The sequence below is a fragment of the Neolamprologus brichardi genome, chromosome 22, assembly GCF_056152115.1.
Source record: "Neolamprologus brichardi isolate AB-2024 chromosome 22, ASM5615211v1, whole genome shotgun sequence".
NCBI lineage: Eukaryota > Metazoa > Chordata > Actinopteri > Cichliformes > Cichlidae > Neolamprologus > Neolamprologus brichardi.
Window position 1 is genome coordinate 17,309,313 of NC_142124.1, and position 23,243 is coordinate 17,332,555.

General features: G+C 39.5%; 2 protein-coding genes across 2 annotated transcripts in view; one reads left to right on the plus strand and one right to left on the minus strand.

The window, feature by feature from the left end:
* Positions 1-236: 236 nt before the first annotated feature.
* Positions 237-14,108, minus strand: tmem64 (transmembrane protein 64). The gene is made up of 4 exons (XM_006787846.3): positions 13,797-14,108; positions 12,586-13,710; positions 6,051-6,206; positions 237-3,530 (listed from the first exon to the last, which is right to left on the minus strand). Exons 2-4 carry the CDS (start codon positions 13,294-13,296, stop codon positions 3,339-3,341), a joined length of 1,059 nt encoding a protein of 352 aa, XP_006787909.1. The 5' UTR covers positions 13,297-13,710; positions 13,797-14,108; the 3' UTR covers positions 237-3,338.
* Positions 14,109-17,133: 3,025 nt separating this feature from the next.
* necab1 (N-terminal EF-hand calcium binding protein 1) overlaps positions 17,134-23,243 on the plus strand; it is a 44,973-nt gene continuing 38,863 nt past the window's right edge. The window contains exons 1-2 of the mRNA XM_087834926.1: positions 17,134-17,269; positions 20,572-20,596. Coding sequence (XP_087691052.1) covers positions 17,180-17,269; positions 20,572-20,596 — 115 coding nt within the window. The 5' untranslated portion in view covers positions 17,134-17,179. The remainder of the gene's footprint in view (positions 17,270-20,571; positions 20,597-23,243) is intronic.

The window sequence follows — 23,243 nt, forward strand, 5'->3', positions numbered from 1 at the left end:
ATTTCTGTCTATTAAAACTGAAACTTAAAACACTGGCTGACATGAAATCCACTGTGGAAAAAAATATTTTGTCCAAATATTTGTGGCTCTAAGTAATTAAGAACTTCACCTTGGAGGATTAAAAGAGGTCATCTTGCAAGAAAACACTGGAAACCTCAACTTAAAATAAATAAATTCAGGAGTTTGTTTTAGTTGTGAGGTTTCATGGGGAAAAAAAAGAAGCAGAAGGTTATAACAAACTGTCTGGTTTTATTTTCTCTTTCATAAATAACACTGAACAAGCATTGTACAGTGATAAATAACATTTATACACTGTAAAATTCTCTGTATTACAAAATACAGTATATGTATAATGCACTTGATACAGATGGGGAAGTATTACATTTCATAGCACCACACATGACCTCACGGCCCTTTAGGTTAATGATCCCTCACTCGGTATAACACCTGCATCCCAAACCCAGGTCTTATATGGGTGTCTATGAAACATACTTCCCTTAGGAATCAGTTGTTGCATAACTATATCTAAAGTTAAGTAGAGCCCACGTAGGAAGAACCAAAGCCTTTAAGTGTAAAACTAAATTTTTGCACAATCTGAGTTCCCAGGTGAGACGCTTAAACGTAATGATGTGTCCCCACGGTGGCCAATCGAGCTTCATTTATACGTTTGATTTTTGCATTAAACATGACAAAAACAAAATTTAACACTCACACAAAAAATCCCGCTTCCGAGCAGAACAACTTCATTAATCACGCTACGTTTCAGGAGAGTCTCTGTTAGGGGACATCTAAGACTTTAAAACAAACCACATTTCCGTGCTTTTAAAACATGACTAAGTGTTAAGTGATTTTTTTTTTCACAAGCTATCAGTTGTAAAACATGTTCCCCTCTCTCCTTCTATACGTAAACTGTCAATTCAAGTAAGAAGCTGTAAAAAAGTGTTTAGATCTAACAATAAAGATGTTCGTGTGATCTGTGTGCAAGCAGTCAGTCATTTCAGGGACTCTCCCAATACCAAACAAGCTGTTCTGATCACAGATACCAGCGTGTCTCGTGACGTCTCTTTCAAATCATAGGCAACTCAGAGATGTCTGTCAAAGAGGCAGCGGGAGGTAAAAGGCAGGCTCAACACTGTAATACAAACCTGGGAAAGGTGATACTCTGGAATATAGATCAAATAACTTAAATGCAGCTTTTTGTTCACGTTATAACCCGACTAAGCGATTCCCCTCACTTGGCTAAAGAGCTTACTGGTACATACTGGTATGGGCTTTTTTGCTTTAAACTGTCAAAATTATTGCTAAATTCAAACCGGAAGGGGCCCTTTAAACCAACATTTAGTGTGAAAATAACTCTACAGCTTGCCAGTCGACTGACAGCATGGAATGTGTTTGGGTGAAGACAGTTTCTGGCGTTAAGAAGAACAAAAAGGTACAAAAATTTAAATTAAAAACAAAAAAAGTTGCACCAGCATCACAAAGCAGGCTTTTTGTGAACAACTACAGGAACATTAAGATGTGTAATTTTTTTTTAATCTTTTAAATAGGAGCCCTTAATATTCCTCTATCAGACTTGGTCTGAGGAGCAGCATCACAATAAATGTAAAAAATAAAAAGTAGTATCACATTCATCCCTTAGTGTCCGTGTTGTGTTTGATTGTCTGCTTCTATGACACATCCAGTTTTCCTTTTGACCAACCAAACCCATTTGTAGTTCATCTGTATGAAAATAATGTTTGTCTGTAGTGGACTGTGCAAACAAACCTACAGCATGAGATCCTTGTTGTATTAAGAGCTTAAAGAAATTAAAAAAAAAAAGTTACCAGGTGATGGCTATCACCACCAACAAGTAAGAAGTCCTAAGTTGCACTCAGCCTCACCTCAGGCGAGGCCCGGGTCATAACGTCTCATAAGCTTCCTCAATTCACGGCACATTAAAAAATAAAAGCTTCTTTATCTCATCGAGCTCACATCTCTGTAATCTAAGTAAGATAAACCCCAAATAACACACAGACTTGGGTTTGTGTTATGTCGTATGCATGACAGCATTTCTTATTAGTTTGGTTTCAGCACTGAAATGTGACATTCTTGCAGTTTCGTTCTTAGATGTATTGCACTGATTTATCAAATCAACCATTTTAAAGAAAAGAGAAAAAAACTATATAATTCTCCAGAAAAAAGAAAAATCTCACAGCAAAAACAAAAACAAAAGTAAAACAGACATTAACAAAAAATCTAAATGGATCACCAATGATGCGGGAATCGCTCGCAGGGTGTGCGGCTCTGAGTTAAACATATTGGATTATAAACTTCCCGGCTCTCCTCTCAAACCTGCAGGAGGTGCTCAAACTGAAAGCCTACGCGCACTGGGAGTATTCCCGCCTTCTCCATAGTCCAAAAATAAGACACTTATAATAATAATAAAAAAAAAAGGGGAACCATAATTAAATGCCAAATAATTCAAAAATATTAATAATGCCCTTTATTACTCATACTGCAAATAAGCAAAATAATTCAATCACCTGAAATTAAATAGAAACAGGTATACTTAAAGGTGCATAGGCTGGTGTTCTTTTGACACTGAAATGAAAAGTAAAATCGGTTCCTTTGAAAGGACCTGCACATTCAGAAAAAAAAAGCAGGCATTTCATTTCCTGCCACGTACTTAAAAACTCGCTCACTGTGCTATCCACCATATTTTTGCCCGCTCTCATGGCAAAAGTGAAACAGTCACGTTAGATCATGTAGAAAACAAACTTTGCATTTTAACCCAAACTATTATTTTGTTAGTGCTTTTGGTGCCAAACCGCAGTAAAAGAAAGCAAACATCTTAAGTGTAAAGGTAATAAAACAGAGTCCGAAAGCTCTGCTCCTGCCCAGCATTCAAACTACAGTCTCAATAAGTGTATGATTAACTCATGCCACTGCCACCATCTCCTGCCTCCCAGTGTGGACTTTGTAAGTTGAAGTTCTACATGAGCACAAAAAAAAGGATTAAATATCGTGACTACTTCGCAGGTTGCCATGAGATCGTCACATTTCCGCAGTCATCTCATGGTAAAAAAGTACCATTAACAAAAAACAAATAAACTACCATTATGACGTACCACGTTCATCAGCACCATTATCAGGCGCGTGGTCCCGCACTTCCACACCGACTACAGGCGTACACTTTTAGGGTGCTCAGAGCGAGATGCCGGGACGATCGCTGCAGTACGTTACCGTGCCGCCGGCATGTTTGGGACACCAGCTGAACTGTGCTGGTTCCCTCAAGGATACGTGCGTTACAATTGAGTGACCAGGTCGTGGCTGCTACAGCCACGTGCGGCGATTCGAGATCACACGATGTTGATGCAGTTTCCGCTTCCAGCTGTCACCCTCTTGCTGCAGTAGGTGAAGCTGCTGTGATTGGTGGAGGAGCCGTTCATGTGCGACGACTTCAGCTCCATCTGGCAGGCGGCGATGGCTGCGTTGAGCTCTACCTGAGCCCGATGCACGACGTAGAACATCAGGCCGATGCTGATGATGATCTGTAGAGCGGAGCAGAGCAAGAAGCTTTGTGTTAACTAACGACTGTGGTAATGAGCCTTCTGTTTGTGTAATGATGACGATAATAAATTAACGCACTACATTTACAGGCACATCGTTTTGTCTCCTAAAAGCAAAAAGGGATGAAGACAATTTTTAGCTACGTTCTAACGTTTAGAAATTAAAACAGTAACAATTAAGTTGGTAATTATGAACCAGAACAAATATAGATGGAACTTATTTAGTTCAAAAACTAAAGACATTGCTGCGTTCTTCTGTATTTAAAGACATTTCACCTTCTAGACATCTCACATATTTATGAAAACTGAATCTTGAAGCCAGCTGGAGTTTGGTATTTAGTCACTTTGGAGTCTGAGTTTTTCAGAACAAGCCCAAACAAATCATATGACTTCAGAGGCAAAAACTCAGTTAGTAGCCTCTGAAACACTGCGTTAATTATACTGAAGGACAACCACCAATATGTTCATTATATAAATCACACGTAATTAGTTATTTAAAGGTTGGTTTTAACCCCAATTCATTCATTTTCTCCAGTTCACTTTAAGGTAGCAGGGAAGAGGAGCCTATCTGTACTGCTATTGAGCGAGAGCCATGTATCACAGGGCAAATCCAGAAAATCCGACTGTCCATTCCTCATGCTGGTGTCAGGGAAGCTGGACTACATCGGCACCTCCCATAGTTTCCCATCATGACTGGCTTCCATGTGAATATGGCCAGCTGTCAATGAGATAGCATGAAACACTAATACCCTTGTTCTACTCACCAGACACTGGACTCCTGACCTTTAACACTTCTCTGAGCACCTGTGAGAATTACATAAAACTAAACAGGTGCTGGTGATGCTGTAAAACTGAAATGAACTTGAGGTGAGCTGAGCTGACTTTTCTGGCACAAACAAGAGCAATGCCTGGAATAATACTTCACAGAAAAGTAATAGAAAGTTCTTCTTAGAAGCAAGAACAAGGTCTGTCACCTGTTGCTTGTGTGTGTAGGTCATATTTATTTTCTTTGTTACTATTGTAACTCTAAAGAAAAGTGTTCAACCTGCATTTCGCATGGACAGACTGGCGTACACGCAGGCTTGGCCGGTGGAGAGCACATTCTTCTTGTTGTGGGTTTGATGTTTTGGTAGATTACGTGGTTTTGTTGCGTTTTCTGACTCACAAAAACCTACAACAAGGAGTGCCTCAAAGCAAAGACCTGCCTAAAAGGGCTGAGTAACATCTAAGCAGGGCATCTGGTGGAGATACAGAAGAGATAAAGGTCAGGAAATACCAAAGCTACTCCTTAATCTATTTAAAGCGCCTAATATAAGTGAACAGGATGTAGTTAAAGTGTATTTTGCACTTTAAAAATACTCTATCCTAAATAAAAATCTTAAATTAGATGTTTTAAAAGGAAATGTGATCCAACGTGGATAACATCCTTCATAAGGGAACTTTTTTGCACCTGATCCTGAACGTTCTATTAAATTAAAATGAAATTAGAAATTAAAAATCTTCAGGTCTCAGGAGGTTAAAAAAAATCCATCCATAGTTGTCCATTCGGGACAAATTCACCAGAAAGAAACTTTTGAGTGGGAAACTGGTTCATTGCTCATTGACCACATTGCTCGTCAGTTCACTGTTGAACATTGATGTTTTTTTCTTGGCATAAAGTGTCTCATCGCCTGAGAGAATTTGGACTGAAAGCTCACTGACAGATCATTAACAGAAAGGCTAAACTGAAACCTGCTGAAGGACATATAGTGCATAAATAGAGGAAGATGTCAGTGAAGATTGGAAGGAAGGTCATTGTCTAAAAAATGTTTTCTATAGCAGGAATTCCTTCCTTACTGCAACGCAAAAAGGTAAACACCCACATCAGACATTCATTCATGCATCACTGTTTCCTTCTTTAAAAAAAACAAAACAAAAACAAACCAAACCACTGTTGAATTGCAAAACCGGTTTCATAAGTTCCGAGAATCTGATAACAGTGAAATACTGAAACAGCTCAGTCCTTCACAAACAAGAATCTCTGGAAAATCCCTGAAGGTAAATTAATGAAAATAACTAGAGTTAAACTGTGGGAGAGGGGAACAAGCTCAAACCAGAACAATGAGAGAAACCATTACCATCCCACAGAGCTGCTGAAGTCATTTCAAGAAAAGAACATCTTACACTTCCTGTATGTAAGCTTGTTTTCATCACAGTAGTTACTGTTCTCCATTTTAAAGCATTTTCCACAATACATTTCCACACAATTTTTTTTACTTTATATCCACAGCTATTATTATTCCTTCAATAATCACCAATATTTAAGAATGAAAATTCAGTATGGTCACAAATAGGGGTGTGCTGATAACGAGCTCCGCTGGGCTTTTGTTCTTTACATGTCAGAATTCTACGTTGAGCAAAATGGGAAAGCGACATATATATATATATATATACATATACATAAATCTCGGATATTTGAAAATCGTTACCTTCGTACTCAATATATTATCACCTCCAGCTCACCTGCAGGCTGAACACGAAGTAGCCGCTGACGCTTTGCTCAGCGATGACATCCTCCATAGTACGAAGTGTGGTGCCCAGGTAGGAGTTTAGAAGCTGTGTGGGCAACAGACCCACAGAGGAGGCCACCAGGTAGTTTGGCAAGGACACATCTGTGATCTGTGAAAGGGGAGCAGTGATTAAAAAAACAAAACAGGTTTCAAGCTTTAATAAAATAACAGTAAAACACACGAGAAAAAGATCAGATTTAATCATATTTAAACATCTATAACTAAAAGACTGTCTTTCAGTTTTTAGTCTTCCAGTTATTTCAACAATGTTGAACTCTGTTAGTCTGTGAAATTCAAACTTGTCTGATTTTGTTGTGCCCTGAACTTTGTGTAGTTTCCAAAACCTGTTGAGTTTTACTGAAACGTTGTAAAGCTTTTAAAGAATTTTAAAAAGAAGCTACGTGACATGGTGGCATTGTCCTTTTCTAAAAAAAGAACATATGAACAACTCCAGCAATTGAATAACTTGTTTTACGACTTTTTTTTTTTTTAATTGTTAAAGTACTGATTTTTTTATTGTTTATTTACACTTTTATATATGTACACCGAATAAATTCTTATGAGGATTGGCTTCCTCGCAGGATAAATAAATATGATACTAACCACAGTAAATTGGATTAACTAAATAGTTTCTAACAAATTTGAGTGCTGAACCTGAACCCATCATGCAAAAACAGCTCGTGTTCCCATGGCGTTTGGCACCAGGAGAGCAGTCTGGTCCCCACGGGCTGCCTTCCACGAATCAGGCTTGTTCTAGCGCGTCCCAGAGATGCTCGATCAGACTGGGATCTGATAAAGCTGTAGGGTGAGTATGGTCTTTGAGCTACTCCTGAGCGGTTTCTGTGCATAGGCTGGGTGCTCTGCTACAGGAGACGGCTGCAGTTGGGGAGTATCGCTGCCTTCGGGGTTTGTTCCGGTTAGTGGTACACGAGTAAATATAACATCCGCATGAACGCCAGGACCAGAGGTGTCTCTGCAGAGCACTGCCAGTGATGTCAATGATATGGCTTAGTGCTGTGCTCACAGGCTACATCACAACTGAGTCCCTTCACCTCAGTTACTAGAAAAACTACTCAAAGGCAGGATGCTGTCTTGTTTCGGTATCTCCAAACAACCACCTTAATATAAATATACCGGTATATATAAATAACTGCTGGCTCGCTGTCACCCTTGATCTCTTGATTAAGTGATGACATAAGCCTCTGTGCACCCGTGCTGGCTGTGGGAGGATGTGACCTTGGCACCGTGTGCTCAGTGACTAGCTGCAGCTGATAGCAGTGTGTCAGGGGTTTTGGTATGTTACTGCAAGACTGTCTGTGCCAAAATGTTATCAGGGCTTGAAAACATTTGCGCTCGATGCGGCCAAAGTGTCTCTTTGCTGGGATAAAATCCTCTCCCGTTATCACACTAGACACTGATAAGAACTTAGGTTACACTTCACAAAACACTGACATTATCGAATCGTGGTTAATCAAGCTAACATTGTAGTCCGGGCTGTTTTTTCGCCAAGCACTTTTCCCTCTGCACGGTCATGTGACAGGCTTTTTCTCCTCGCAAGATTAGCCTTGATGTGTCCACGCCACGTGCCAACACAATCAAAACGCCTTCAGCTGATTTCGGAGACATCTGTGAGAGCTATAGAAGAAAATGAATGCAGTCTCTGAAGCACAGGGCCTCTGAAGTCCCACCCAGGCATCGGGCACACACAGCTGTCTTGTATGCAACCAGGGAAGGGCCAGTCTGTGGTATTTTTATGACTGTGCAGAGAATTCCCACTGAACCTCCTACTTGCTTCTGCAAGCCTGTATCACGGTAATCTGCAAATTCAAGTGAAAAAAATATCGCCCCGTCTTATGACTGGCCTGATTTATTTAGAGCAGCAGCAATGCAGGCCTGACTTTGTGCTTGTAAACAAAACACTAGGTGCTTTGACTATGCAGTAAAATTAGGATTGCAACTGTCGTGCCGTTTCTCTTTTTTATTCATACTAATGGAGTGTGAAGAACACTTAAAACATGCCTGCTTGTACTGAAGGTCCATAAATCACACACAAAGACTTCCCAGATTGCTTCATCAGCTCATTATGACGAGTGTTGGAGCCAGGATAGCGAGCAGGTATAAAAGTGCAATAAAATAGATGTGCGGAAATGAAAGTGCTCACCTGAAGCTCAACGGATTCACAAGCATTTTTCCTGAGCTGTCCTATTGTTTTGCTAACTGCTGCAGTCTCTGTGTCGTTTTAGGTTACCCGTGATAATGTAGCACCACCAACTTCAGCAGAAAGAAGTGAGGGGCACAGTGAAATGTAGCCTCACCCGCAGAAAGTGCTTACCAAGGGCAGGGCAGACAAGACATAACTCTACTGTGAGCCGTTACGGGCCTATGCTTAGAAATGGCTCGTTTCTCTTTTTATTGTGGAGAATAAGATCGTACAGATACAACAGCAGCTCGGCTTTACAATGGACCTCCAGATGAGATTAAGTATCCAGCAAGAGCCTGAGTTGGGGTTGAAATCCCGCAGAGGCTGGAAGTGAAAATGTTGCAGGGAAAACAGGTGGTGAGACTGAAAAGCTCCACTCTGACAGTCATTTCTCCAACAGAAACCAAAGAATTTCACATGGAAGCGACTGCGACACGCATCACTGGGTGATGTGATGAATTTATCAGTTCTCCATCCTGATCATTTAACAGCAAATGCTATCACTTCTCCACCACCTTCTTTACTTAGAAGGAAACAGCCACCTGACTGTGTTAATCAGGTCTCTTCTTATTAAAACATCATGCTTTTCTTAATAAACCAAATAAATATATATCAGACACTACTACCAAATAGACTTCTCAGAGATGTTGAAGTCTGTGTCTGGAAGGTGCATGTCAGTCTACAGCATAGGCAATGCAGTCCTGTAAATCAAGCATTAGCATCTGAGGACAAAGGCCAATTTTCTCCTCAGATGCAGCCAGCAGATATCTGAGGCTTCCTGCTCTATCTGCTCGATTACAACCTTATTTTGATTCTTATGCCGGATGCCCCTCCTGACACGGAGATTTGTCTCTCCCCCTTACCTCAAACCAGCAGTAATTTGCATGTTAGGCAAATGCATTAACAAATGCAGGTAAATTCAAAAGCACCAATCCATTGCAGGCGATAGTTTATTGCAAAAATAAAATCATTCTTTTGCCTCCTGTCCTTGTCAAGTAACCAGAGCATGCTTGTGACTGATGAGTACAAATTTAGATCCCAAAGTTGGCCCGAGCCTCCACATTCTGCATATGTATATGTAGATACCCGTTTAGAAACATTAGGACTCCACTAACTCCAGTACACTGTGGTTGGTAAATGCTTTGCTATGCTAAGTGTATCTGCTTGCCACTTGGTGCCGAGCAGCTAGCGTACAGGGTGCTTTAACAGCATTTTTCATAAAACAGCTGCATGACGCTATGTGAGCAGTCAGAACAAGTTGCATACGAGACAGGTGCAGATCCAGGAGGAAACTGCTGATAAAAGTGTGGAAATAATGATTAATGGACTACTTTCAATGCGGTCTTTGTGATTTCTTTCAAGTTATCATTTGACACCATATTATTCATTATTGAAGAAAGATGCAGATAATAGACATAATGATATCTCAATAAAACAGGTGAGTTTTTCCAAGCTTTTCGGAGCAACATCAACCAAGAACTCAACGAGCTGCTTGTAAATCTAAAATATGTCAAAAGAAACAAAAAACTCCTTAAAAAGCCTGACAATGAGTCAAGCACAGACACATTTTCCAAAGACGAACAGCTGTCATAAGCTGGAACAAACCAGCAGAAAAGTGACAAATGCAAACTGGCATCCAAAAAAATATGACCTACATCTGTAGCATTTGTTGTTTAGCCATTTTAGAATTGCAGCCTTTTTTGTTTGCTTTGACCATGTATGTAATAACCCAGAGCAAGCTGAAGATCACTATCGTACATGACTGTCAGTGAGCTCACCTTGTACTTTGACTCTCATGAGCTGACTGAGGGTACTAACAGCGCCAGTCACAGAGTCAGCAGCTGAGCAACAGAGTGTTAAAATCTGTCCCTTTGACTTTGACACCTCATTTTCACTTCTGCAGCGTGGAGCAGCAAGTTCAATGTTGCAACTATTGTCATAGCGTCTCCAGTTATCCTCCCATGAAGCACAGACAAGTCCCAACTATGAAGTATACAGCAAGGGGAAAAAAATGAAGCTACTGAAATCAGTCAGGCAAAAGAAAGCCATCTGCTAGGCTTAAGCTATGTCATACTCAAAGTCCATGATCAGGTAAATGCTGACTTAGTGTAGAAATAAGGATTAATAATGCCCATATTCAGAATTACAGATTCTCATACTTGATGACACTGTACGTCTGGGAATTATCACCAACACAGTCTGAAAAACCTTCATTTTAAAACACATTGTGAGCATATTTTACACGAACATCCTAAAAACTAAAAAAACAAAACAGCCTCACATTTGGTGCCATTATCAAAGGAATCATTGTCCAAACAGATCACCACCGACTCTAAACCCTTATCTACGTCAGCTCCCTGCCTAACCTTGATATCCATACATCTGACTTTGAGATGCTTCTCAAATAGCAGCCTATCAGTCAGCGTACAACAGCAGCACAAATGCTTATTGCTTCCCGTGATTCTTGTACCCACAAGGCTTCTCATTATTACCATGCTCTCATCTCACCATTATCAAATTACCGTCTGAAGTTGTAAGGGTCGTTTTGAACAGTAACTGTAGATATGTTAATGCAATATTGATATGTTAAACCAAAGTCTAGCGTTCACGTAATGCAGTGCAATAAATAACTTCAACATGTTGCTCTCACACGCTACAGGGAAGATTAAGATTTCACACCCCTTTACAGGACTTCTCTCTATGTTCAGTAATAAACATCACACTGGGGACACATTTAGATAGTTATTCAGATCAACCAGTATAGCGGTCGAACACCTCCATATTTGCATGAGGGTTATAAAGCAGATTTTCTATGTCAGTGTGGTGACATTAAACTGAGAAATCATAATCAACGCAAAGCACTCAACTCTATAAAGTTGACAAATGTCTAACCAAATCAGTCACCCCGGAAAACCCCACTGGTTTAGCACCACACAACCTCTGTGCTTGTGAAACACACTTACATCATCAGCTTTTTTCCCCTCCTTGGGCCTGTGCATCAACTCCTTCTTGCTGTAAGCTATTAATGTCTTTCAAGCCCAACGCTTTGCATCCAATTTTGCATGTTTGTGCTTTTGCGTTTTCCAGTATTTAAGGGGGGATTTCTCATCAGACAATACTTTTAGCATGTTTACCGTTAATCAAGCTCTTTGAGCATGATAGATGCAGCAGATTAAATGTAGTTTTTGTTTTGAGATATAAATATATATATTTTTTTGTGTGTGGAAAGGATGTCCCAGCTAAATTTTATTATAACTAGCAGGAATAAATCCTCTCAGTGGCAATTTTACAAGTATTATAAATTACATTATTGCCTACACAAGAGTGTGAATTGAGTATTTTGGTCTAAACAACCCAAAATGTGATGTCCACATATGTGGACTCCAGGTCCAAGGAGGTTAAATGTATCTAGAAAGACAACTGTGGATATACTGGGTAAGTGAACCTTTGTTTTTTTGCATGGCTTCAACTTGTAATACCTTGGTTTTTTGTTTTTTTTTAAATAGTCCTATTGTTTTCATATCGAGTGACCCATCCTGATATTCTATAAAACAGAGGATGATCACTTAAGCCTTTTACCTTTTTGGATGTATCAATGAGTTGAGTGAGGAAGGTAATGAAGGGGTATAAACTATTCATGCAATGTATGAAGGTCAAGGGCCTCGGTTAAATGTACGAGAGCAGTTGAAAGCAATATCACAACACTGATCTGACATGAGAGTCATCTCAAAAAAATAAAAATACACAGGAAACCAAACAAAAAAGGTGAATTGTGTTTATGTCACCAGATGTTCAAGAGAGAAAAAAAACAAACAAAACTAAAAAATTGCTCCTAAATATAAAACCTGAAATATGGCTACTGACCACTGGGAGCCACATCCTAGGAGCACTCCGTTTATCTGCAGGAAGAATGAGTTTCCATTCTCTGTGGACCGGCTTCCTATTTTCATTTCCACATTTAGACTCCGGTCTGCCTTGAATATTGAAGTAACAGGCCAACTACTCTTTTCAGTGTCCTAAACTGAAATGAAACTGGCAGTTCCTGACTTGTATCTAGATAGTTCTGATTTCCCCTGAGATTCAGCTGGCCTAGAAATAAGAAAAATACATCCCCTCTAAAACACAGACAAAAAGACCACAGAATTAACTGTCAGGGCTCTGTTTGATTTGTTCAGCCATCATCTGGTACAGTAATGAATTCTTCCCAGAGTCGAACAAGTGCTGTGACACATCTACTGCAATTTGTGAGTTTACACGATGGCCTAAGAAAACCTGAAAACATACTCACCGAGAAAACTGCATTTTGGAGTCCAAAAGGTATGGGGGTGAGTCTTGCTAAGGCCACAATTTTGAGTCCACTTCCTCCTTCCACCACGCGTATGACGGCACTGAGCTGTTCGTTGTTTCCAACTTTGTTCAGCACCCAGTCAGTCAACAGTCGTTTGCACACCACGTGTGCCACAAAGGTCCCTATTAGAACCCCCACCATAACTAGTCCCATACCCAGCACGAAGCCATAGAGGTAGCCAGCAGCCACATTAAGAACAATATATCCCCATCCACATGGAAAGGACACGATAATCAAACCAACTATAAAGAGCATGGCTCCAACAAAGCTGTCCAAACTCTCCACCCAGAGCAGGAGGTCCTTGAGGTATTGGCGTACCAGAGCCACCGAGGAGAAGCACACAGCAGTGAGGATGCACGCCAGCAGGGCGCTTTTAAAACAGAAGGTGGTGATACAACACGGGTGTCTGAACTCTGCACCACCGGTGAAGGTCGTCCCCCCTGCGTCAACGCTGGCTTCGGGAACACCATCCGACTTCCCCAAGCCAGCCCCCCTCTCATCAAAGGCGTTGCATATTAGGATGTCGATTTTGTCACACTCGTCCGTGGAGGTCTTCTGCAGCCAGCGGTTCAGCTGGATCTGCGTCTTGCCCACTGCGTGCTTTACAAGCTTGGTGAAAAGCTGCACGGTCGTAGCCCCTGACATTGACATGTCGGTCCTCAAACAGCCTCTGGGGACCAGCAGTGGAGCTCAGATTGACCTGGAAGCAGCTGTTATGTTACAGGTTCCTAGAAAGCGTCTAAACACAGTCAAAGTCCATCTCAACAGAGACAAGTAATCACAAACTTCGCAGACGATGGCTTCAGCATAAGTAGTAGTCCATTGCTCTGGTGCTCTTACTGCACTGGCATAGTAAGGCATACAGGTAACCTTTTGCCATTACATTAACTGCCCAACTTAACCCGTGTTAGCAGTTTATCTCGGGTACACCAGCTGTGTCGCGTGCCAGCGCAGTGACTTGATGTTGTCAGTTTTGTAGTCGCTGTCTAAAGCACTCGCCATCTTCAGAGTTGTTATCACTTCGCTCAGGACAAGGTTGAGTCAGTGGCCACGACAAAGATGGGTCTGCATGACAAGGGGAGAGCCTGTGTTATCCACATCAACTTTCAGGACTCCCTCAGCATTCACATCCAGCTTTAGCGATAACTCACCAGCACAAATCACTGCGTGGCTAACTTACTCTCCGCCGTTAGCTAACTAGCTCTCTGCGAGGATAAAGTCCAACAGTGCAATCTCGAGACTAAAACCACCGCCACCGGCCTTTCAGAGCCGCCTCTCCCGGACACCAGAGCGACAAACAGGACTCACAAGCCGGATGTGAAAGCCCAGTTTGCTCTTTGTCTCCAGGCTAGCTGCTGTTGCTGTTTCACTCGTCGTCCTCTCTCCTGAGTGGATGCTGTCGATGTTGAAGCTATTCATACAGACCACTGTTTGTGTCCCAGAATGCCAAGTAACCTCAGCCCACGTGACCCACCGTTGAACTGTTTCAACCAATCAGAAAGCTCTCGATGTCACCGCGAGATTTTTTTTTAAATAAGTTGTTTTTGAGCGATTGCTTGAACGATTTTGTTTCTGTCAGCCAAGCTTAACGCGATCCCTGTAACGTTTCTTTTACTTCAATCATTCGGAGTCTCTCTGTGTTTTTAAGGCAAGATATAAGTAACAGATATCACCGTGAAATGTCCCCGTGTTGATACTCCTTACCGTCAGTGTGGCCGGGAACGTAGCTACGTGGAAAGCTCTCCTTTCTAAAAATAAACAGGAGCAAACACAGTGATTTCATTAGAAAATTACAAATTACGCAACAAGAGGAAAATAAACATAGGAATTAGATTAAAAGTCGTTTAAAGATGGCCGGGATTTCATTTTGAACACACGTCATTTTTGATGGTTTATGAAATTTAAATAAATGTAACTGATAAACAACTGAAGCAAATGAAAACACACACACGCATGAGATTCATATAAATTCATGAGAGCAATTTATTGTTGTTGTTGTTGTTACATGCTTTCTGAGACTTATTTTATTGTGTGTGTGTGTGTGTGTGTGTGTGTGTGTCTCAATGTGCAGAACAGATATTACCAGGGATGTCAAACTCTTTTAACATCGTGGGCGCACTCTGACCTTCAGTGGGCCAGACCAGTGAAACTTCCCTTTCTGTCAGTGTAAATGCATGTAACTGCACATTTAATCCCAGAGAAGCGTTAATATAGGGGGGAAGTGCAATTTCAACAGTATTTCTCAGTTTTTCTACATTATTAATGTAGAAAATGACAGAAAGTTTTTGGTACCTCATTGCCTAGATAAGCATTCCAGTACTGATATCATTATTAGTAGTATAAGTAAGTAGGCACTAAAAACAGGAACTTTTCTGCCATTTAATTATCTATTACTTTACTTTGGTATAGTATGGCAATAGGAGAGGTTTTTATGAACTTGTGAAAAACTTATCAAAATACAGATTAAAGTTTAAATCTATGCATTCCTTCACACTTTCTACAACCTTTCAGTGGGCCAGATTGGAGTCTTTGCCAGGCCAATTCTGAACCCTGGGCTTTATGTTTGACACCCCTGATCTACACATATGTTTGCTCACTGGAATATAAGCCTACAAAAAAAGGTTCTCAATTCAGTTTTATTCTACTATAAAAAAAATTATATGTTTCCTCTTGATCACCTAAAATAACATGCTCTTAAATTCAGCTGGCAAAAGTATAGATTGTCTCCAATCAGTCTTCATTCACAACAAGATGAATTAAGCTTAATATTCTTACCATGTTCATTCAACTGCATTATCTTCTGCCAGTGGGGGTTATTGCATCACAGTTAGTCCTCACTGGGTCATGTATATTCTGCTAAAGAGTTCATATTAACACTTGTTTTAAAAATAGCTGTCAAAGAAGGAATCAAAAATAAATATCCATCATGCAATGAGGTGATGCAGAAGCAGACCTAAATGCAGTACATGTACCACAAATCTGTAACTGAACAATAATACTGCAGTAAATATAGTTAGCATAAAAATACACTGCAGATCATTTTTATGGACATAATTTCACGTTTATAAAAATCTGGTTCATAATTTCAGACGGCACACTACTGTGATACGTAGCAGAGTAAGAGCACTTTCACTTATTCTCCTGTATTTCTGAGAGCATGCAGTATATTATAGCCTGAGGGGAATCATCCTGCTTGGTGTGCTCAGCATAAATTCATAACGAGGGGAGTGAAGCAGACAATAAGTTCATTGGTGCATCTAACACCGCTTTCTCGGCTGTGGAGCTGTAAGCCTTGAGGTGGTAGTCCTTTAAAAACAGGCTAACCCCTCCTATCTGAGTATTATCTTACATAAACTATTATGGACTATTAATTACATTACATGTTTTTTCTTTTTTTTTTCATCAATGTAATGTTTGGTTTTGTTGATCTGTATTTTTGTGCTATCACAGCACCCCACTAGATGGAAGTGTTACACAGTTTTACAGCCATTTCAACCCACTACAAGTTTAGCATGAGCGATACATGTGGCAGATTATAACATATCCTTGTTATTGTTCAATATTCCTCTTCTTCTGCTTCTTCTTCTTCTTCTTCTTCTTATTATTATTATTATTATTATTATTATTATTATTATTATTATTATTATCATCATCATCACCATTATTATTATTATTATTATTATTATTATTATTATTATTATTATTATTATTATTATTATTATTATTATTATTATTATTATCAGATTTGCTAATGCAAAGCTACCATAGAAATCATTCTTAATGAGCTGTTGTTGGTTTTTTTTGTTGTTTTTTTAATTTGTTTGTTTTTTTAGTTGTATACGTTTTCATTATGGTCAGATTAAAAGAGAGCATATACTGCAGCGAAAACACAGAAATGTCAGTCCTTGAGAGACTGGCCATTTTTGTGTGTTGAAGTGAGACCACCGTTTTCAAGCATTCAACTACCTGGGGGGAGGGGGATCTGTCTAGAGAGGACATCATAAGCCGACCTTTTATGTGGCCTTTGTAGCTTTTACAAATAGTTCACATTTATGTAACAGCCCCCTGTTGGAGTAAGCTATTAGTGCTGCTCATTTGGCTGAATGCAGCGATGTTGTCAGAGTGTCTCAGGTGAAGTTTTTATGTATTTATTTATATATTTTAAAGCCCGTGCATCACAATGTGAAAAACATGAATACTTTGCATCAACTGAGGCGGGATCAACACGACAGTCAGTATGTGGCAGGCTGTTGATTTAGCTGTCAAAATAAAAGCATATAGCTGCACATCGCTGCCTAACAGGGAGGAAAAAGCAGTCTCAAAGCTGACCGCAAGGCAGTTATATTTGGGCTTCGTTACGTGCAGTGTAAGGATCGCATTAACTCTTATTTTCGGCTTTTAAAAGTAAACGTTTAATTGTGGCACTCCAGCCCGGAACTTGTGCGTTACTTCGCGTGTCTTGTCGGAGTCAGAGAATAAGAGGTTCAAGCGGACACACATTCCTCTGCAGATCACAAGTGAAGCTACACTGTGGATGATGGATTGTTCAGAAGAGGTTCAGCTGGTGTCCGAGGAGCCCAGCGCTCAAATAGAGCTAAAAAAGGGAATGTCCATTTTTATTGATGTAAGTATCAAGTGTTTTTTATCCTTATTAAGACCAAAATTACACTTAAAAATCAACACTGTTAAAACATAACTGTAGAAAAATATATATACCAGGATTATGTGATCCTTACAAAATGCATTACAGTTAACAGATTTCAATTTATTAGAAATAAATAAGACTTATTAGTGTTGATTGTGGCTCACTTGATTTATTATGGATTCCTCTAATGTATGACGTGTACAGAGGGCTTTCTTTCTTGTAATTATTTCATACAACTCACATGTACTTTATCTATTTGGTAGAAGGATTTCAAAGCTTACTCTTTTTTCTTCTCCTCAGCCTTAAAATCAAACATAGTAATATAATTAATTTGTAGAAATCTGCAAATTAATTATATCAACAAAATATCAACATATTTTGTTGATATGTTTGTTCACAAATTCAGCTTAAATATGAAAAATATAATTAACATTAACATATTTCTAATTTGAAAAGATAAACCTGTATTTTTTTGTGGGGGGAAATGATCATGCAAACATGGGTGTAGGTTTTGTTTGAGTACTGTGCAGGGGGTGGGGGTACATATTCAATTAAATCACGAACATCATTCACTTAATTTCCTAATTTTCACTGCGAATCTGTGCAAAGAAAAACAAACAAACCAGGCCATAGGTGGTAGTTGTAGACATGCTGGTGATTCTTCCTTAAGCGGGTCTTCTGTTTGGGTCCTGTTTTTGTTAGGGATGGAGGCAAGTGCAGAGGGTGTAAGTGTGGATAATAAAATAAGCCTAGGATTGATTCCTCACACATCTTAAACTTGCATCCTGATCTAATGACCCTTCCCCAAGTGTTTGTGTCTTAGCAGCTTTACCCCTGCTCGTAATCAGACTGCCTTCTGCCTCTTATCCACCTACTGATTAAATTTCCCTCCATGCTTTCATTCATTTGTGATATCTTAATCATAAACCTGCTGGCTGCCATCAGTATTTTCAGGAAGGCACAGAATGAAAGCAAATGAACCAAGTGAAGTGTTTTGAGTGCTCGGTAAGAGGAGAAAAGTGCTTTGTAGTACATTTAGCATTTAACCAGAGTTATTAAAGGTAGAGACCTCTATCTATCCAGCCAAATATCTCTCTAATGTCAAACTCATTATCTGTCTTCTCCAACTGGATTACTGGGAATCAAACCAGTTCTTGTTTTTAGGGGAGAGCTGGTCACAAATTGTTGCTTCTTGGGTATATTTTGTTTCTTCTGAGCTTCAACCTCGTTGTGCCTCATTAATACACATATCTTCAACCCAATCACTGACATTATCTCAGATGTTTGCATTTTTTTTCTGCTGCCGTTGTTGCGGTGTGAGATTTATTTTATTAATAGCATTTGAAAGATTCATTAGGGTGAGCTGAGGTATGAAATGAGATGAGACCCCGACTTGAGTTTAATTACAGGAGTAAAAGCAGAAATGGCAGGAGTAGTCATCAAGATTACTCTAAATATTATTTAAGCCTGTGCTGTTAAGATTGTGACAATGCGTTCACGGGGTGATAAAGAACAGACACGACAGCTTTAGAGAGCAGACACAATTACATCAGGAACAGGTGCTTATTTTGAGCATTTATTAATATCTATATTATTTTTATACTTAATTGATAAAAACTTAATTATATGTAATTAAAATACCATGACTTAAAAAATATCCTATTCTAGTTTCTTATAATACAAAGTGATGTCTTTTTTGGTAGTCTTTTCTAATTTATGTACACTCACCACACACTTTATTTAGGTACACCATGAAGCTTAGTACTAGTTTGTCCCATGTTTGCCTTCAGAAATGTCTTAATTCCTTATAGCACACATTCAACAAGGTGCTGGAAACATACCTCACAGATTTTGGTCTGTACTGATATGACAGCATCACACAGTTGCTGCAGATTTTTGGCTGCACATCCATGATGAAAATCTCCAGTTCCACAACATCCCAAAGGTGCTCAGTTGGTTTGAGATTTGGGGACTCCCTGTACTTAGATGTCGTGACATCTGAGTACAGGGAGCTCATTGTTATGCTCAAGAAACCATTTTGAGATGATTTTAAACTTTGTGAGATGATATGTGATCCTGCTGGAAGCAGCTGTGAGAACATGAGGACACTGTGGTTATAAAGATGAGCAACTCAGGTAAGCTGTGGCCTTAAAATGATGCTTAGTCAGTACTAATGGATCCAAACTGTGCCAAGAATATATTTTCCATCCCATTACATCACCAGCGGCCTGAATCACCGATACAAGGATGGATCCATGCTTCCATGTTGTTTATGACAAATTCTGACCCTGCCATCCGAGTGTAGCAACAGAAATTGAAACTAATTAAACCAGATAATGTTTTGGTTTTTTTTTCTAGTCTTCTGTTGTCCAGTTTTGGTGAGTCAGTGTGACATGTAGCTTCAGTTTCCTGTTCTTAGCTGACAAAAGTAGCAGCTAGTGTGGTCTTCTGCTTCTGTAGCACATCTACTTCAGAATTCAACATGTAGGGCATTTAGAGATGCTCTTATGGATATCTTTGTTCCAACGAGTGGTTACTCTTGCCTTCCAATCAGCTCAAAGCAGTCTGTTCATTCTGGAATTTTCACCCAGAGAACAGCCACTCACTGGATATTTTCTTTCTCTTTTTTGGACCACTTTCTAACATGGTTGTGATGGTTCCTGCCAAGTGAATGGTTGATTAGATATTTGAAATAATAATGAAACAAAACAATTTTTTTCTGCTTTGTCACTTTGTAGAGGAACTGAATTTAACTAAGAGGTGAAGACAGAGAGAAGCAGTATTTGTACAGCAGATTAAAAAAAACTGGAAAAAAAAAAGTAAATCAGAGCACAGAATCGACTGCCAGGAGCTTGAAGATGGTGGGTGGCTATTTTATAGTAGTTTTCTTTTTCTTTTTTTTTAACCTGTGTGCAGCTTTGGGCTAGAATCCTCTTAGTCTGGAAATCCCACAAATAAATGAATGAATTTAAAACAGACATCATGTAGAAATAGATTTATCCTCCAAAGCCGCCTGTGCAGAGTCTTCTTCACGGTAAGTAAAAGTAGGATGTGCTATTTTGAGGATGGTGGCTCAAGCCTTTTACAGCTGATGTGGTCATTGCCACTCCGCCTTTCATCTCCTCTGGACTCTGGAACAGCACTATCAATAATTTAATGACGCACTGCTTTCGGCAGAGTGATCGATGATCCTCGCACTCACACACTTACTTACTTTAACTCTGGTGGTGTGGAACCTGCTTTAATATCCTGTTGTTTTTTTCTTCATTTCCTAATTACAGATCTTACGGAGGGCCGATAAAAACGGTGAGTACTTTACCATCTGGCTCGTTTCAAATTCACACACCAACACCACTCTCTTCTGTGTTGAGCGTCACTTCAACCTTTCTTTCACAGATTACTTTCTCAATGAAATTCCGATCATGACTCTCTGCTAATACTCTGTCAGTTTCCATGGAAACAGGAAACTGACCATGCCCACTGAGGTTCAGTTTCAGAGCATTTACAAAGAAAAACACTGACATTTGTGAACACTTTTATGATAGCGGTCCATACAAAATGACTCAAAGGTGCCCTATCAGGTGGCAAATTATGTTGTTGTTTCACCTCCACTCTCTAATGCAGGATAAACATACAAAAATACATCTTTTATGTTCTTATTGATCAGAGAAGAGCAGACAACAAAGGCAGGGAATCCAAAAAGCACTAAAATAATAAATAAATCTCTTTCTGTTACACATGCAAGTGTAATATAGGATGCACATAAATCCTCCATCTTAGCTTCTTTAAGCTGCTTCACTGTTTACTTTTCATTTAAAAACTGTTTTGACACCACACAATTCAAGCAAGTCTTTGTTTGCTGAGATATTAAATATGCTCTGAAATAAATAAAACAAGATCTAAATTTCTTTCATTTAATTCTAATGTAATTTTTTTTTAAATTTAAATAATGTTTTTGTAAGAAATGACTTTGATGCTCTGACTTTTACTGAAGTGTATTATAAACATAGATTGTATATAAAAGATGGAAGTAGCCTCTGGGTCTGAACAATGAGGACAAACATCAAAGTGCCTCAAATCTGCATTTACTCTAATGACCTGCAGGGGGCGGCTTTATTTTTTTATCTCACTTTTCTGATTGCTTTCTAAACACATTTGCTAGTTTAGAGTCTATTCACCGCCTCATTACATTACATCTTCTGTGCTTTAGTGCTGTTCATTAGAGTATAATGCTAAATCACAGTTTACCATTTCAATTTAACATTTAGCCAGGGGAGTAGGAAATTTAGCAATTTGGTTAGATGATGCTTTAAGTTGTGGTTATCTTGTGACTGACAAGCGCCAACCTTAGACCTCAGTCACTCATGGAAGATCCTGACTTGTCTGAAAACACTTGCAAACTATTTGTTGTTAAATTACTGTGAAAAGTGTGACCAAACCATTCATTAATTTCCACAAAACAATAAATATAAGAAAAAAATAAATCAGTTTATAAGGAAATCCTTACCAGATGTTGGTAACAACCCATCCAATCCATACATGCAAAGAAATCACACCATAAATGTCCATGAATTAAGTTATGTGTAAATAGAAGAAATGATAGAGAGAAAAGGTGTTGATCATATGAAGAAAGGAAGGTGCAAAAAGGCACAAAAAGTCATGACCCCTGCTGAAATCTGTCAGTAGTTAGAAAGCAGTCCTGATACTTTGTGCAAATTATTACGTTTGCTTTTCAAATTAAAAGCTGCTCTTAATTGATGCAACCAACACGTTTCAAAAGGTGCAGCTTTTATGTTGAAGGCGAGTAGTCTGGGTCACTCTTTTTCAAGTTTCACGACTGCTTGGCGAGTTGCATTGCAGACAAGTCTGCGTCTTCCATGCAGACTACACGTAACCATGAGAACCTACAAGCACCCAAACAAATCCCACTGTTTTTGATACAATGCTGTATACCTCTTTGTAACCACTTTCACCCAGTGACTACCTGCAGCCACTTGCCAGTTGGTCGGGCAATACACATTTTTTCTAGCAACTGATGTTTCCCAGGGATTTCCCGACTGGTCTGTGTGACTGAGGACTCATGAGTGCAGTAGCCACGATGTCTAAGATTCACCCTGTTTGACAGTTTCATAGAAACAAGCTGGAAATGGCCAAAATGTTCATGTCGAGGGTTCAGAAGGGGACGTCAGAAAAAACTGCCGCTATGTCCATCCTATAACGTCCATCAGCGATAACCTGGCGGGTGTACTTTGCAATAAACAAGTAAAGATTAGCACCCATTTCTGGAAACAGCTGTTTGTTTTAAAATGTTAAAAAGGAAAATAGTAGAATCAAGTTTCCTATAAGTCATATAACATACCGACAAATTAACAGACCTCTATATTTAGTTGTCTTTCTTTGACCTGCATATATTTTTAATTTGGGGCCTCAGTTTGTAGCAGGAGGTTGATGGTTTGATCCCCAACTCCTCCCGGCAGCATGTAGAAGTGATCTTGGACAAGTTGCTGACCCATTTGCCCCTCATGTCATTAGTATATTTGTTATATCTACCCATTAAAAGTCTGCATGAATGTGTGACTGCGGCTTGTAGTGTAAACAACATAAATGCAGTCCAGTTGAATTTAGCAGAAATGACCAAAAATAGCAAATCAGTATTGTTCACATGGCATGACATGCTCCATCATCTACTAAATATCCATCCCACGCCATGTATGATTTGAAGCCTTGTCATGCAGCAATAGAAGTCATCCCACATTTGTTTTTATTGTTGCACAAGGAGCATCACATGCCAAACCTGCTCCGAGCGTATTTCTGAATGCACTGACAGTGACTCACTGTAGGCTCTATTTTTGGGCATGTGATTGTGTTCCCTCACAGCAGCTATAGAAATATGCTACACATTTCCTCCAGATCAAGTTAGCAGTGACAATTTGAAGATGGGCCACACTGTGTC

Excerpts from the sequence above, each read along its gene's own strand:
- tmem64 (XM_006787846.3), bottom strand. The coding sequence starts at position 13,296 with ATGTCAATGTCAGGGGCTACGACCGTGCAGCTTTTCACCAAGCTTGTA. Across the intron at positions 6,207-12,585 it reads TCCAAAATGCAGTTTTCTCG|ATCACAGATGTGTCCTTGCC; the intron begins GTGAGTATGTTT and ends CCCCTTTCACAG. Across the intron at positions 3,531-6,050 it reads ACTTCGTGTTCAGCCTGCAG|ATCATCATCAGCATCGGCCT; the intron begins GTGAGCTGGAGG and ends TCCGCTCTACAG.